The 17994-nt window shown below is 40.9% G+C and overlaps 1 protein-coding gene across 1 annotated transcript in view; it reads left to right on the top strand.

Annotated features, from left to right (window-relative positions):
- The window catches only part of HMCN1 (hemicentin 1), a 342169-nt gene that overhangs the window by 134937 nt on the left and 189238 nt on the right, over positions 1–17994 (top strand). Inside the window, exons 7-11 of the mRNA XM_032783448.2 lie at positions 2649–2769; positions 3324–3587; positions 5634–5778; positions 10689–10810; positions 12411–12686. Of these exons, the coding sequence (XP_032639339.1) occupies positions 2649–2769; positions 3324–3587; positions 5634–5778; positions 10689–10810; positions 12411–12686 (928 nt within the window). The remainder of the gene's footprint in view (positions 1–2648; positions 2770–3323; positions 3588–5633; positions 5779–10688; positions 10811–12410; positions 12687–17994) is intronic.

Genomic DNA, 17994 nt, shown 5'->3' with positions numbered 1-17994 from the left:
CACTTTCACCCAAGCTGCCTTCCAGTTTCAAATTCTCAGCGAGTTCCTCCCTATTTGTTAAAATCAGATCTAGAACAGCTTTCCCCCTAATAGCTTTTTCAACCTTCTGAAATAAAAAGTTGGTGCAATGCAGTCCAAGAACTTATTGGATAGTCTGTGCCCCACCGTATTATTTTCCAAACATATATCTGGATAGTTGAAGTCTTCTATCACCACCAAATCTTTGGCTTCGTATGATTTTGTTAGTTGTTTAAAAAAAGCCTCATCCACTTCTTCCAGCTGGTTAGGTGGCCTGTAATAGACTTGTAGCATGACATCACCCTTGTTTTTTATCCCGTTTAGCCTAACCCAGAGACTGTCAACACTTCCATCTCCTATGTTCATCTCCAACTCAGTCCAAGTGTGTACATTATTAAAATATAAGGCAACATCTCCTCCTTTTTTCCCTTGTCTATCCTTCCTGAGCAAGCTGTACCCATCCATACCAACATTCCAATTGTATATTATCCCACCAAGTTTCAGTGATGCCAACAATTTCATCGTTATAATTATTTATTAGCACTTCCAGTTCTTCCTGCTTATTACCCATGTTTCTCGCATTTGTATATAGGCATCTAAGATACTAATTTCATCTTGCCTCCCAGTTTTGCCCTGACCCTCCTTTCTCTCTGCCATTATAGCCCATGTTCCCTCATATTTCTGACCCATCTCTCAGGTCTCCATGTGCTCCACTTACATGTGGGCTTTGCTCACCTCTCCCCGTCGAACCTAGTTTAAAGCCCTCCTCACTAGGTTAGCCAGTCTGTCCCCAAATAGGGTCTTTCCCCTCCTTAAAAGGTGAACGCCAAGCTGTCCTTCTTGGAATAGCATTCCGTGGTCAAGGAAGCCAAAGCCCTCCTGGTGACATCTTCGCAGCCAGGCATTCATCTCCCCGATGCACCTGTCTCTGCCTGGGCCCCTACCTTTGACAGGAAGGATCGAAGAGAGTACCACCTGCACTCCAAACTCCTTCATCCGTACTCCCAGAGCCCTGTAGTCACTCTTGATCCGCTCAGTGTCACACCTCACAGTATCATTTGTGCCCACATGGATGAGTAGCATGGGGTAGTAGTCAGAGGGCTGGATAATCCTCGACAATGCCTGCATAACATCTCTGATACAGGCCCCTGGCAGGCAGCATCCCTCCTGAGATGAAATGTCAGGGCGACAGATGGGCGCCTCCGTACTTCTCAGCAGACAGTCTCCGACCACCACTACCCTATGTTTTCTATTTGCAGTGGTAGCAGCCAGGGCTGGCTCCAGGCACCAGCGCAGCAAGCACGTTCTTGGGACAGCCAAGGGGAAGGGTGGCATGTCTGGCTCTTCAGTGGCAATTTGGTGGTGACTCCCTCCGTCCCTCTCGGAGGGAACGACCTGCCGCTGAAGTGCTGCCAAAGAAGAAAGTGGTGCACTGGAGCTGCTGCCGAAGTGCCGCTGATCACGATCGCAGCTTCTTTTTTTTTTCCTGCTGCTTGGGGTGGCAAAAACCCTGGAGCCAGTCCTAGTGGCAGCAGACCTCCCAGCCTTAGGGGTATGAGGCTTCTCCTCCTCCGCTGTAGGGGCTGATTCCATCTCTCCTGTATCAAGAAGAGCATAACGGTTTCCTATTACCATGGCGGGAGGGTTTGGAGCTGGGGTGGAACACTGCCTGCTGCCAGAGGTAACCAGCTGCCTGTGTCCACCCTGAGCCATTTCCTCCTCCACCAGTGGTGTGTCAGCAGTCTTGTGTACTGGAACAGCTACCTCAGCTGTCTCCACATGAACACTGTTCAGGAATTGCTTGTGGATTCGGATGGTCCTCAACCTAGCCACCTCCTCCTGCTTCCTGAGATTCCACCAGCAGACACCTTTCACATTGGATGGTCCCCCCAGCCTGGATATCAGTAAGTGGGAATTGTAAGTCACAGTCCTTGCAAAACCACACCAGGATCTGGGTAGAAGCATCCATGCTCAGGTGCTCTGTCTGGCTACAGGCGCAGGTGGAGGAGACAGAAGCAGTGCTGGCACAGGTGTTGTGGGTCTTCCTAACCATCTTAGGCCTCCCTCTGTCAAACTCCCTCTCAGACTCCCCTGTCTGCAGCCCCCTGTCCGCTTCATCTGCTTCGTTGCTAAAGCTTGAGTGACATTTGTTTAAAAAGAGCACTTATTGTCTAATGGAAATACAAGGGTAAATATGTTTTCTTGATACAGGAAGTAAACCCATGAATTATGGGACATTATTTACACTAATGTTTTGCTATCTTCTGTTGAGTTTTTTTGCTTTACAAAATTACCCGTATACTTTATAACTGTCTAATCTTGAATGCTTTGCTCATACACGTCCCCCCATTGCAGTCATGCAACCATGTCGAGCAATATTTGGCTTCATATGGATGCCCTTCATAGTATGTCCTAGAGGAACATCACTTTCATTCAGTCTCTCTTTTCACAAGCACTAAATTCAGAAGGGTCCGTTATCTAGAACAAAGGCTTTTGAATGGTTCATTTTGTTTATAACATCTGATATTTTCTTACTCCATTTTTAGTGATACTTAAAGTCTAGTGAGCTCAATGGATGCTAGTTTGAAGTGCAAATTGCTCCAACAGTATTTCAATTCAATATTTTTCAGACGTCCAGCAGTGGAAGGCACTCTGTTCGTATAACAGGTCTCAGTACTATTGATTTTCGAGCTGGTTTTTCTAGAAAGCCAACACTAGACTTCAAAAAAGCATCCAGCAGACCAGTGCAAGGTCAGTTTGTGCTCCATTTCTACTGTATTTAATTGTTTGGGGAGGCAGCATGCTCAGACCGTAGGGAAGAAATATATACTTTATGTTGTTCTCTATAATTAGCCCTCTGCTGAAATTCAGACCATCATTGACAGGTTCTGAAGGGAGTCATGCCCTGTGCTTAATTCCATTCATGATGCCATTACCTGTTGTGCCCCATTATACTATATTACATTTGTGTATTAGAGTTTTTATGTCCCATAAATCCCAATGTTTTTATTTATGGTATGGCTCAGAGTTACAATTTCCCTCCTCTTACTTTTAAAGACCATAAAATGTTTCAGTTTGGTCCCTTGGGGGGTGGGGAGGTTAATGAGGCTTTATAAGCACTTGTTGGAAATTAGTAATTGAATCCTAAATAAAGCACATGATGTTATCAATGCTAACACACTGTTTTGTGTTTCATAACAGCTGGTTAAAAAACTGAATTGTGTGCATTTACTGGGAGGCTGGAGACACACATCTACAGAGTTAAACCTTTTCTTATATTCAACAATATTTTTCTGTTTTCATAGGAATACCTACCTATGTGCTATTGAATACAACAGGGATCTCTCTTCCAGCTAGAGTGGACCGTCTAGAACTTCTGAGTATCACAGGGGAGCTTCTTAAGACAATGCCTGTGAAATACTATCCTGATCGAAAACCCTATGGAATATGGAATTTTACTGAGTTCATCCCACCAAATGAAGCCTTTTTTGTTAAAATAATGGGGTATGACAAGGATGATTATCTCTTCCAGAGAGTGTCAAGTGTTTCGTTTTCTAGTATTATTCCTGGTAAGATTTATTTTATTTTATTTTACTTCACTTCAGTGAACATTTATTATGCCTGAATTAATAGAATGGATTACTTATGGTTTTTTTCTACTTGCCCATTTAATGAGGAAAACTTCTCTTACTCCACTGAGGTAATGGAGAGAAGGTTATAGAGAGAAAACATTTGGATAATAAAGGAAGATACTGTATGTACAGTAGTGTGGTGAAAGTAGAACACAATTTTTTCCCATGTAAGAGCTTGCCAAACTATTTAAGAACTGCCAATTTTTAAAGAAATGTTTTTCTACACGTAATATTTCATTTCTATTTTCTAGGTAAAATTTTCTCATTATAGAAATAGGTGTGAAAGGGAATTAAGAGATAAACCCACCACTACTAGTAGTTGTTGCTATAGAGCCAGAATTAGCAAAGAGAGGATATTCAGGGCCTGATCTTGAAAAAGTGCTGCAAACAACCTGATAGATGTTTGGGCCCCTCAGATCCTATTCAGACCAATGGAAGCCAAGGACCCTCAGTAGCTGCTCAGCATACTTAAGGATCAGGCCTTTATTGGGCTTGTTTTCTCTAGAGATTTTAACCTAGAGTTAATTGTTAGGTAGTTAACACATTTGCAAAGGCTAGTAAAAACTCTAATGTAGTCATACCCGGAAGTGTGCTAGGAATAAATGTGTGTTCTTAACATGAAGACAAGGCAAGTTTGGGTTTTAATTGGTGTTAGCTGACTGAGGTTAACCCTAGGGAGGAGCTTATGGTTTCATCTGGACCAGCTAAGGCTGTAACTACACTGTAAAAAGGTGTGTGTGTGTGTTTTATGTTGAGTTAGCTATCTACTACACCTTTGATTAGCTACATCAAAGTAAAAACTACAGTGCTTTGTCTTCGCTAGGATTTTACACTGAGATTGCTAACTCGATGTAAAAACACACCTTTTTTACTATGAAGATATAGCCTAACAAGTGTTGAAACTACAACTTGGCATGTCTACACTGAAATTTCAACATGAAGTAAACAGGAATTAAGAACACACTCTTTCCCAGAGTGAAGACAAAGCCATGGAGAGAAAAAAATGCATAATAATGGAAGATACTGTACATTCAGTAGTGTGAAAAATAATTGTAGTGGTACTTTCACTTATTTCCGAAGTATTCAAGAGCTGCCTTTTCCAGACAGATATTTTCCCACACTTCCTGGGTATTTTACTTAATTTCTTTTCTATTTTTTGGGTAAAAATTTGTCTCATTTTATTTTGTCGCTCTTGAGATTCTGTGCTGAATTGCTGCTCCCTGGGTCCTAGGTTTGACTAGGATTTAAAGGTTCAGTGTTAGATCTTGTTACCTAGATAAACTATCTTGATCTAAGTAATGTCTTCTAAAGCTCTAGCAATGCTAAGCAAATATTACTTTAGCATACGCTAATCCGATAGAGTTTAACTTGGTTCCCATTGAAATCTGTGGGAGTATTACCACTTCAGTGGAAGCAGAGACTGACCACTTCTGAAGATTCCAATTTAACTCCACCAGCTTAACACATACTAAAGTACAGCTTACCTTGTCTTGATCAGAGTTTTAGAAGTTTGGTTAGGCTGTGCTAGCTAATATGATCTAATATAACACCTTTTAAATCTTAGCTTCACCTTGGCCCTGTCTAGGCTAAGGGCATTTCTGTACTAGAAACACTACTGCAGCACAGCTGCAGTGCTAAAGTGCAGACCTTAACTACAGCGACAGAAGGGGTTCTTCCATCACTGTAGTAAATTCACCTCTCCAAGAGGTGGAAGCTAGGGTGATGGAAGAATTCTTCTATTGACTTAGCGGTATCTACACCAGGGCTAGCTTGGCTTGAGGATGTTGCACAGGACACGACATTTTTCACTGCCCTGAGCAATGTACTTAAGCCAGTCTAACTTTCTAGTATAGACCAACCCTTAGTGTCTTGATAAATCTGGACATTAAGGAAAAGATTATTAGCATGTGTATTAATCACAATGAATAGAGTTTAGGTGAGTAGCTGCTAATAACTTGTTTATGAATATTTTGCTTTCTGTAGATGCTCCAAAAGTTATAATACCCAAGAAAACTCCAGGATACTACCTGCAGCCAGGGTATATATCTTGCCATGTGGAAAGTCTTATACCTTTTACTCAGCATTTCAGCAGAAATGGAATAAAACTGGGAATGGATCAGTTCTTCAGGTAAGCAGCCATTCCCTAACATAATTTTGGGCGTTAAAAAAAATCAAAATTAAACTTCAGAGCAGATTTTGTAGCTTTATTCTTGGTGATTGTATTGTACTTTGTTCATAATGGTGAATGCTCATTTAAGGTGGGATTTTCCAAAGCACTCAGCACTGGCCTGACTCTGCTCCCACTGAAGTCAGACCTATGTAAGACCGATATATGACAAATCTTACATTGTAACCATGTTAATGATTTTTTTGATCAGTTGTGAGAAGAGAATAACAAGCAAATAACTGCATGAGGACATTAAGATTGTATATTGTTGTGGGTTTGGGATGTGTGAGGGGATGGAGGGAACGCATTTTCTGTTTGTAGGCAGAGAGATCACATGGTTCCAGCAGAAATCTATGTGCTTTGCTTTATTATGCTCCAAGGGCAATATCATTCTCTTCTTTGGGAAAGCTTCCACGGAATATATCATGAGGATCTCTGGATTCCATCTACACTACCACCATGCAGACTGCAGATACCAAGGGAATAATTGTGTCTTTTTCTGTAGAACAATCCAGGAACAATGAAATAGTAAACCATCAGACAAAAAACAATACCCTCAAGTCTAAGAAAATATTTCATGGAAAACAGTTAACCACCATCCCCTTTTTTAAAACATCAAAACTTTCAGAAGAAGAATGAAGACCACATTCTATAGCAACTATACCTGATAACAGAGCAAATAAATTCTGAAATCCTCCTGTAAATTCTTGGCAGAGTAAAATTCTGCAGCCCCATTTTTTATGAGGTGCTATTTACAGTTAGACATTCTAGGCACATACTTCTCCTGCTCTGTAATTCTTTTCATACTTTAATGATCAAATATCATATTTTACTTCTTATTTTTTTCATAATAGGTACCAAGCTGTATTTTTAGTGATCATGTTACTTATCTGTAGAATGGAGCTGAATATTACATTGACTTAACAAAATATTCTTCAAGACAAGTGCTACTGAGCAAGATGCACAACACTGGTGCCGTACTTGGTGAAACTGGGGGAGTTACTGTCACTTGGGGGAATCAGTGTTAGTACATTCTTTAATATCCCTACATAATGACAGATGCCCTTCCCAAGGTTTATGCACTTGCTCAAAGTTCCCTAGACCTCAGAACTGGGAGAGCCATTTCCTAACAACTTTATGCAGTGGTCCTATACTAAATCAGGACAGCTGCTACTAGTGCAGTCTAGGGGCATGCTTGCAATGCCACTGAAATTTGCTCTGACCATCCTTCTGTACAGATAGCGGGGCAGCCGGGACAAATTTCAGTGAGTGGTGTTGCAACCGGGTACACAGGATCACAATACCACTAAAATTTGGTGGAGGTGCATCCACACCAAGTGGTGCTGCAACCTGATGCATTGGGAATCTGTTCCTGTATGGTGGAGTGCAGGGGAGTCTACCAAGAACTGAGATCCTGGCAACACTGCTCATGCACTGTGTGGGTAAGAGAGGGGATACTCCTTCACTGAGGGAGACCTGAAGTCCCCGCAGGGGGAGGGGGAAGGATGAGTAGGGGCTTCCCCACGAAATATCTGAATTGATGCCACTGATGCACAATTTAATTAGTTATTTTGGCTGCTATTGGGTGTGATTTACTAGTACTGAAGTTCTGTACTGAACTGGTCCATCTTAAGTTATTTATGAATGGTTTAACTGTGTAATTGGGCTATATTACTGCACTTCATCTGATGAGTTTTATTTTATACTTTGCTGATGACCAAACTACATCAGTTTATTAAATGGCTGTTTATATGCTTGGTTTATATATTTGTATATTTTATTGATCATGAGAGTTGTGTATTCTGGCTGTAGTATCATATTAGGATTAATTTGAGTTAAAAGCATTTACAGTGGGCATGCTTAAAAATAGTTAATTCTGGTTTTCTAGATATATTAGTAGCTCTAGAGTTAAGTCCCATTTTAAGTGTCAGGAATATTGCTGGAATCAGAAATATCTCTAAAACGGCAACAGATTTTTCAGTGTGCCTACCGTATAGTGTTGTGGTCCAGTCAAAAGATCTTGCTGTGACCCTATTGACAAGTCACTCCTTGGTGTATCAGTTTCCCATTTGTAAGAGTAGCACTAATAAGGCTTACTCATCTTTGTGAAACACATGGAGATACATGATTTTCTACATAGGAGGTGTGAAGTATCATTACTGTAACTATTATTTTAGCTGAAGGAGAATAGAGTGGCGAGGGACTCAGAGTAAATGTGCGTTCAAAAGTTTGATGTTTTGTCCAAGTGACTTTTGGTTTGAAAAGATGCAGGGGAAGAATTCAAAGGCACAAATGGCAAGTAGGACCTCATTTCAGTTGAAAGTCAATGGGAGTTTGGTGCCTAACTGCCATTTGTTCCTTTTGAAAATCTCCCCTCTGTCATATAGGACAGAAATGTTAAATGGGATCACCAAAGAATATGAAAACAGAAAATGAAATATGCAGTTTTGGCAGCAAGGAATGCAGCCCTGAGCCCGTTTAGTAAAAGCTATGCACTGTAAAGCCACTGATGTTTGTGCTTCAGTTAGCTAAGTCTGTATCCTAGTCAGCCAAACACACACGATACATTCCTGAATGGATGCAATAGCCTATTAGCCCACATTCTTTCACAAGGACCCACTACTACCTGAATACTGTGGGGTTGCTGGCTAGCTCAGCTAGGGTATTGGTACTACCCAAAGTGATGTAGCTAGGTAGATTGTGGCATGGCCAAGGACTGCCTTGATGTCTATTAGCATCTGGAGACAGGTACAGCAGGTAGAAGGAACACTGCAGTGTGCTTCCCCTGTGCCCCTGAGGCATTCTGTCCATGTTCACTCTGTACAGGCAGATTGGGGTGCCACATCTACCTACCCTGAGGTGTTCATCTCCACCCCAGCTGAGAGCAAGGATGGTACTCAGCCGTCAGCATTTGCAGCTTGACCAATGGCATGTGCTAGCATTTCCTTGACTGACAAAATAAGCATCTTGATCCACAAGTTGCATGTATTTTTTTTTAAATTGAATAAGTAAGATGTACAATAAAATAAATTAAAACAATCTGAGCAAAGACAGGGCCTGATGTTGAAAGGTGCTGAGCACCAGGAAATGACATGGAAGTTGCAGGGAGTTGGCCAAATTTTATTGCAAGCACATATTATGCTTTTTTGCCAGTTTAAGTTTTTTAAATAAACAGGCATTGTGATAGGGTAACTTAAGGTGTGTAAGATAAAGTTGGAAACAGAAAAGGAACAAGATTGTTAAAAATGCAGTTATGCATATATTCCTTGAAGAGCAATTCTACTTTATATTTGGGAGAAGCATGCAGATCTCTCAAGTAAATGTTCTTACCATCTCCCTGTTGCTAGCAGTAACTAGTATTTCCATTGCTGGCAGCGCACTGGTGAATGCCTTGGAACAACAGCTCTGATATGTGAGTTTGTAAGGAGCATGGGGTCAGAGGGAATAAGCAGAAAGTCCAAGATCACTCTGCAGTTGTTATCTGTGGCCTAACCTTTTGTGCAAACACATTCTACTGCCTCACAATGCTGAAGCACTTAACTTTTTACTATAATACCAAATTAAATGTGGCCTTATTTTGTATCTAATCTTTTCTTCCTACTGTATCCCAAAACATTTTATGGAGTTAATCCAAGACTTTGGGCAGATAAGAGAGAGAGCAGGCAGTGAGAACACTAATACACAGCTTTTCCATATTGTGGAAAGTGTTTTGCCAAAGGCATCATGTTCAGTCTTGTCTTCATTAGATATATTTACTTACTGTAGCAACAGATCACAGTCAGCTATGGAATACAGAATTAGAAGGCTATTGTAATACTTGCACCATATCATGCCATACAAAATGTAGCTGCTGAATCTTAAGAAGACGACATCACAATTTCTTTAAGAAGCACACACAGTAACATTATGTAGTTAAATTTTTACTTCCTTTTTTCCCCTGTAGCATTATAAATGACAAAGGTATTATAAACCAGCAGCTTTACTCTATGGGCAAAAGCCAGGTATTTCAAGAGTGCTCATTTGATTATTTTACTCACATCTGATTGCAACTTTTACCAAACCCAACTCTCACAGACTGTACTTACTATTTTCTGTATCTTTTTGTATTTACACTTACTGCTCCATGTGCTTCAGTGTGTGTGGCTGGTAAGCTGACATGGAGAATGCTGAATTACTATGTTTGTTCCTGGTCCTACTTTGGGGTCAATGAGCCTTCTGTGCATAGACTCACCATGCTATCTCCTCATTCAAGGGATAGGGACAGATAGGGAAGGGCAGAGATTGCTCCGTGTGTGTCTTGTGGGCATAAGGTACTCCAAACCAAAGCATGGGGTGCAGAAAGTGTGTGAGACTCATCTCTCGCTGCACTGGGCCTTGGAGCTGACCCATAGATTTAGAAGGAACAAGTCTGAATCATCATAAGGGATGGTGCATTCTGTGCATACTTTGCTGATAAATAATCAATATAACAGTATTTCATACTTTCTTCCATTTAAAAAAATGCAAGGCTGATACAAGAGTAGAAATAGCTGAGTGAAACAGCAGTTTTGTATTTTACCGTGTGACTACCTGTCATGGTTTTTTTTTTTGGATGTCTCCATGGATGTATTGTGTAAGGAATCCATGTCTCTTAATACTCATAAAAGTCTAATCACTTCCCCCCACCTTCTTATTTAAATCAGACCCTAAAAACTGCATGCAATATAATGCATAAACAAAAGGGATTTTGAAAACGGTCTGCTTTTTCCTCCATATGTGAAATTGTCATTAGCTTTACTGAGAGTCACATGCCAATCAATAGGAAACTAGACCTTTTCATGCCCTTCTCTTCATACCTTTCAAGCAGTTACAGACGCTTTATAATTTTACAGAGAATCGTCTAGCGTGAACTGGGAAATTGCCAAGGTCTCCTTGTCTGATGAAGGATATTATGAATGCATTGCTATGAGCAGTGTGGGCACTGGAAGTGCTCAGACATTTCTGGATGTATCAGGTAAATATTGTTTACTATTTCTGTATTAGATTACTAAACTGTAAAGTGCTGGCATACGGTCATTTTTACTTAACAGAAAATAGCAACATTGGGTGGCATAGATTATGGCAATCCAATACCAATAAAATGTTTTATGTTAATGTATGTTTTTTGTTGCAATATATCACATTTCAAAACCTTAGTGGAAGCATTTAGGCCCCACATTAAAGCATTTAAGCACATAAATAAATCCATCCATATTAAGTAAAGTGCCACTGAATTCTTTCTAACACTCTTCCATGAAGTCAGTGGGATTTAAGCACATGTTTAAGTGCTTCCCTGATTAGATGTGATCGCCTAAATTTCTTTTGGAGGCAATTGCAGCCTGAGAGAATCCACCCATATTTTTTTTTGTCTCAAACCTTAGTGATTACACTTTTAACGCCCTGATTGTAGGCACAAATCAGATAGCTGTGAAATTACGAAGATTTGCATCTAAAATTTATTCTACTTTAGTTTTAAGTAAATTCCTGATGATTTATTGGAAATCTGGAATTTTTTTATTCCCTGGCCCAGTGAAAGTGAGGGTGGGAGAGAGTGAGCCACCAAAGGAGGGGGAATGTAGGCGGGAAAGGTGGGCGGAAGGGAGTGGGCCTTGGGGGAGGGGCAGGGCTAGGGTGTTGGGTTTTGTGCAATTAGAAAGTTGGCAACCCTACTCAGCACAGGGATGAATTTTTCTCTGTTAACAGAGATCTCCTGTTTGGTTATCTTTGCTTTGCTTATGGTAATCTGTTGACTTCAGTCATATATTGTAATTTACTCCACCTTTTGACATTTATGTCACACTCAGACTATTATCCTCTGAAGATCTCTATTTCTGTTTATTTAAGAGCAAATGCCTCTGGGTTTAAACAAAAGAAGCATGGGCAAGCTCCAATAAAGCTATATGAGTTTAAATGTCCTTTCCTGTCTGCAGTTGTCGTCTCTTTTACTCAGGGATGGCTCAACAAGGATCATTTGACCTAATTTGAAACCATTGTGTGTTTAAAATTCAATCCAGTTCAAAGTTACTGAGTTTGCTTTCTGCTGAAGGGGAAGTCAGTGGTAAAAAGGAGCAGAGAGGGAAGCCAGAAAGAAAACAACAAAATAGAGAGGCATTGTGTTGCAGCATAGACTGGGTGCTGATGTGAACAACAAGAGATTAAAATCCATTAAAACTCAAGTTGAGACTAACATCTGAAGAACACGATTATAATTTCTGAGCTGTTTAGTGGCACTGGAAAAAGCCCACATATACAGTATTGTTGTCTTCAGGATAGCTCTTCAGTAATCTCTTTTTCACATAGCAGCATGTACAAATCTAGGACCTGATCCAGATCTCACTGAAAGGCTCCCTTTTGGTTCAGTGGGCCTTGGATCAGACCCCAGTGTGCTGGCTTCTGTGCTGTGAAATGAAACTAAGCATTAAATAACCTAATGGTATGCCTTTTTACTTCTGCTACTGCTGTGTTATGGTTACTTACAAAGTACCTACAAGTGAGCCTAATAGTTTCACCATGCCACCGGACTCCTTGTTGTTTTAATAGTTTCTGAATCCTTTCTCTTTATTCTTTCCACGTAGAGCCCCCACCTGTGGTTCAGGTTCCTAATAATGTCACCGTCACCCCTGGGGAGAGAGCCATATTGACCTGCCTAACCTTAAGCACAGTGCGTTACAATCTCACCTGGCAGAGAAATGGCAATGACTTGAGGCTTGTGGAGCCCTCCCGAATAAGGATGATGAGCAATTTGTCTTTAGAAGTAAAATCTGTAAAGCTCACAGATGCTGGCGAGTACAGTTGCACTGCCTCCAATGAAGGTGGATCGACTGTGGCTTCTGTCTTCCTCACGGTACAAGGTAACAAAGAAGATGCATGTTAATCTTCTTTTGAAGTATATTTCTTTTCTTTTTCCTCCTCCCCACATTTTTTTTTTCTTTTTCTTGATAACAACTTTGCCCTTTGAGCAATTTGGTAAAAGCCCATGGAAACTGAGAGCAGAGCTTAACTCCCCTCCCCGCCAAACAAAACAAAATAAAACAAAAACCATGTAGAAACTATGTAGAAAGCATATAATTTTCTATTAAATTTCAGAGGTTTTCCATAAGAGCAATTGTTCAAGGCCATTGAGGGGAGAAAGAAAAGCATTCTTACGGTTCCCACCCCATCCCTTCATGGGATTTTGATTTTCTTCCTAATATCTATAACCATTTGAGAGGCTTAACACAATTACTAAATGACTTCTGGCAGGTTATTACAGTAAAGCTAAAGAGAGTTGCTGCTGTCTCAACAAAATATACAAGGCTGATTATATCAAATAGATTGGAATTACATTTTGGCTGGTTCTGGTATTGCTAACTGTTTAAAACATGCCTGAGATAACCTCTCAGATAGTTTAGACAGGGTCAGTTCAGAGACTGACAGTTGTTTTCTTTTATGCTTGATGAAAGATGCTTGGAATATCACTAGCAGGTAGTAAAACTAAACTGCAGCGGAATGTGGCTATTTGCAGTTTGCAGTATTGTAGCTATGTTGGTCCCAGGATATTAGAAAGAACAAAGTGGGTGGGTGAGGTGATATCTTGTTTTGGACCAACTTCTGTTGGTGAAAGAGTCAAGCTTTTGAACTACCTGGAGAAGAGCTCTGCGTAGCTCAGAAGCTTGACACTTTCACCAACAGAAGCTGCTCCAATTAAAAAGGTTGCCTTACCCACCTTGTACCTCTGATTTCTGCAGTGGCATCCTCCTACTTTCTTCTGGAGTGTGTAATCCACTTCCAAACTCTGAAATATATTGTGTATGGAAGCTGAAATGGAGTCATGTGGTGTCATGTTCTATGATCAACTAAATTTTAGAAATATTTTGGACCAAATGAAGTTGCAGTATGAAGTAAATGTATGGAGTTGCCGTGCTGATCTATGTCAATAAATTGCATCAAGCACAGCACTCACTATTGGCTAATCTGTGGAATAACACTCAGAGGGAATCTATTGGGAAGTAACCTTGTGCTTGCATTATCTCTCTGGCCTGAATATTGGGCAGCAGAGGAATGAAGCTGGCTATCAATGAAGGGATGAAAAAATGAATCTCATCATTAATAACATTGTAAAGAACGAAATTTGTGGCCACGTCAACATAGTGGGCTGAATCTATGCTTGGTGAAGTCTTATGGAGTTATACTTAGGATAAATTTAGCTCCTTAATTCATAGTAAAGCACACTGTTATAGAGCTATATCTAACATGAAGAAATTTACTACATTTTGGATCATGAAAGAATTAATTTCACTTTTATCTTATGTTCTTTGCTGTAGAGAGATGTCATTAACTCTAAAAATAAGAGTGGACAGAAGCTGTTCATATAGTTTATTATTTTAAACCTTTGTTTTGAAAGTTATACGTTAAAACAGTAAGAATAGTAATGGAAAAATGCCAGTTCTGATTTTTGCAAAAAGGGCTATACAATCCTGTAAGTTAAATCTTAAAACTGAAAGTAGTCCCACTTTTTTTGATGGGATACATCCCATATTAATGGGAGCTTCTTGTATTAATGTACTAAATGCCCAACCCTTACTCACACTGAGTAATAGCTTACTCCACAAGCAGTCCAATTGAAAATCTTAGGGCTACTTGTGGAGTGATGTACAAAACAATGTGAACCAAGGTGTCAGAATTGAGCCTTGAAGGGCTAAATTCTAGTCCTACTGAAGTCAATCCTGCCATTTTCATCACTGAATGGTAATTTTGCCTTAGTAAGGTGTCTAAGGACTTGCCTAGGATTTGCTGCTGTTGTTGATTTGGCCCAAAGACTGTTTTAAGGTAACTGCAGGGATCAGGATTCCCCCTCCCCGCCAACAGTCTGTTTTTTTGTTTTGTTTTGTTTCCTTCCTCTGAAGCATCAGAGATGGCCCATCTGGAGATGGAACACTGGACAGGGCCGAGCTGGTGCTCTAAGATGGTCATGAGAATTCTCTCTCTCATATTCTTGGCTGGCTGGTTCTTGCTTACATGCTCAGAGTCTAACCGATGGCCATATGTGGGATTAGAAAGGAATTTTTCCTTAGGTCAAATTGGCAGGGATTTGGGGGGTTTTCACCTTCCTCTACAACATGGAGCACACATTGAGTGGTAGGATCATCTTGGTGTGTATCATTAATCAGTTCCCAGCACTGCAGGGGCCTTGGCCTCTGGTGCATCCCAGTCCCTCCGATAATATGCCAGTGGCACACAATATCTTAATCTCCTGCGGGTTTTGACATTTTATCTAATTTCAGTTGTTGTGTTTGGTGTGCAGGTACCTAGGTGCTGTTGATGGTCTGTAATATACAGGATGTCTCAGTAGATGATCCCTTCTGGCCTTAAGCACTATGAGCTATCCACTATGAAAATGACTACATGGTGTGGGGGTCTACACAGTACTAACAGAACTTCCCAAAGTTCTATCTCATACCAGATTGGGGTCTAGTGTTGAAACTGGCGTAGATTGTCTTCTCTTCGGTTGCTTCAGAGAACTGACCAGGATCCTGGAAAGTGTCTTCTGAGCATGTGAATAGCGTAATGGTGAGGACTGTCCAGGAACATGAAATGTTAATCAGTATATCTTTCTAGGATTATTTTTTCTAAAAGGAGGACAGAGAAATTCCATAATCATGTGATCTTTGCCTTTCTTCCCAGCTTTTCACAGTCTTGTAAACAAAATATTAACATGATACATGCATGTATATTAGAGTAGATCCATATTTGAACACATTGTCCTGATAGTTATATAATATTACCAATGTTTCTCATATCTGGGATTATCAAATCTTTCTGGCTTGGAAGCATAAATGTTATTTTTGTAACCAATGTCCTTTTTGCTGAAAACATTCATTTTTGGTGATCTCTGACTGTTGAATTTCATGTGTACCATTAAAATTCAAATCCCCAAAACATTACATATTGCCAAAATGTAATTTTATTGGCAAAATCTTGGTTTTGTAGATTTCCAGCTCGGAGTATTCCAGCAATGAAATACTATCATAGAATTTGGACTTTGTTCTTTGGCTCTGCAACACAGCTGTACTGTATGGGAAAACCTTTGTGGTTTGTGTTGTGTGTTGGTCAAGGATTAATAGAGAGGTCTAGCTTTCAGCAATTTCAGCATTTCATGCATGGTTGTAGCAACAGACTAATAAGAAATAAGTTATGTTGTGCTTTCATTTCACAAAAATAGGGACCCGTTGAAGGTTAAGAAGCATTGGCTGCTGGTGGTTTGGCCTATTGATAAACAGCATATAGGTCAGCTTTTTGTGTCGATGAGCTTATTTACATGAGTTGTCACATACTAGACAGAATGAAAGCTACAAACGTTTTGTATTATATTCTGAGCATCGCATGATAAATAATTAATTTGGTGTATTCATAGTGTAGTGCCCCTTTCCACACAGTTACATTCTTTAATGCCAATCTGCTTAAAGGTTTTGATGGACAGGTCTGGGTTCTTCTGGATCCTGCCACCCACTCAGCAGGGTGTATCTTTTGTATTTTTTCGTATGAACTTATTTGGAGGTACTTCCACCCCCCTCACTCCTTCCTGGCAGGGTCACCAGGACAGCTTGGGAGGAGAATTCTAACCACAGGGTAATCCCCACTTACATGCCAGATAGTTGGAGACTTCCAAGAAATAACACAACTACAAAAATTATATTAAACAGGAGACAAATATAATATAACAGGGTAAAACACTATTCTTAGGGTCACCGGTGCCCATGCTGATAATACCCAGGACTTTCCCCACTCACGTGACCTGATGTAGTGAATGTAAGATTAGTGTTCCCTTGGAATGTGTACTCTGTTGGGGCCCTTGATGACCTATGACCACAATATCTTCTTTGCAATGGTTTAGCAGTGTAGCTGACTGGGTTCAGTATAGCCCAAAGGACTCACAAATGGGAGAAGGTGGTAAATCCTTCCGCAGGTTTAATAGGCAGCAGGTTATAAAATCCCCAAACCCTTACTCCCTGGCTTGAGGACACAGTTCAGGGATTAGGGGGTCTCCAAAACAATTTTCCTGACTGACTAACTAAAAGCTGGTGCACTCACAAACTCCATGAATTAGCCTCAGGTTCAGAGATGACTCTGGACTCCTCAGTCACTGCAGAGGGGCTGATCTCTGCTGGCAGGGATCCTCTTCAGGCAGGAGTCAGGCTGCTTCGGTCTCAGGATTTCCTCTCACCACAAAAGGGTGCAGGGCTCAAGGTGCAGATTGCACAACTGTACTAAAATCCAAAATTAGTCTCTCAGCCCAATGTCCTGACACACTTACAGCAGGCAGCAGCCCTGGACTAGCAGCCAGAGCAGAGCTGACCATGTGGTGACTGGGTCTCACCTAGGGAGCTGGAGGGCTAACTGATTGGGGAAGTTTCCCAGCAAAACTCTACACACCGGGAGTCATCAGTGGAGAGGGAAAAGCCCAGCTGAGGGATCTTGCTTTCAGGTTACTAGTGGCCAGTTCTCAGGGGGAACCCTGCATGCAGGCCTGGGACTCACCAGCTTCCCACACAGCCAGTCCTGCCCCTGCCCTGGCTGGCTCCAGACTGACTCAAAAATGGCTTCTCTCTTTTCCTGAACTCCCTATTGTTGCTGGGCAGACCTGAGTCTGCCTAGGCTCCCCCTCCCTACCAGGGACAGAGTGCCTCTCCCTGAGCTGCCAGCAGACAGAGCCCCAGGAATCTAAGTAATCTCCTTGGGGGTTACAATAGTCTGACAGATTTATTGTCTATTTATTTTGCTAAGCATTTTTGTAAAGGTTCAAACAGGATTTTTCTTGTCACAACTGAAAGGGTTGCATCAGCCTGTTACAAGTGGTACTGTGATGGAAAGATCTCAGTGGTACCCAATACAGGAATTCAGTGAACATACTGTGGATGCTGTACTACAAAAACTGCATGTTTGACATTAGGTGTCAAATATGACAACTTCCCCCACCTACCTCCTTCCAAGATAGCATTTGAAACAATTTCAGTCCTGATGGTGTAGACAGAGTCAACTGTGTTGAATACCTGTTGTAAGAAAGCATTCTCAACCTCTTGTCCTATCAGGTCAGCCACATTGCTATGCCAGGGAACAGGTTTGGATAAATCACTGTGATTTACACCAATGCAACTCGGAATCAAGATTAGAATCTGGCCC

This window comes from Chelonoidis abingdonii, chromosome 7, assembly GCF_003597395.2.
Source record: "Chelonoidis abingdonii isolate Lonesome George chromosome 7, CheloAbing_2.0, whole genome shotgun sequence".
NCBI classification, from domain to species: Eukaryota; Metazoa; Chordata; order Testudines; family Testudinidae; genus Chelonoidis; species Chelonoidis abingdonii.
The sequence above is the reverse complement of the archived record's forward strand: the minus strand, read 5'-3'. Positions and strand labels throughout refer to the sequence as shown.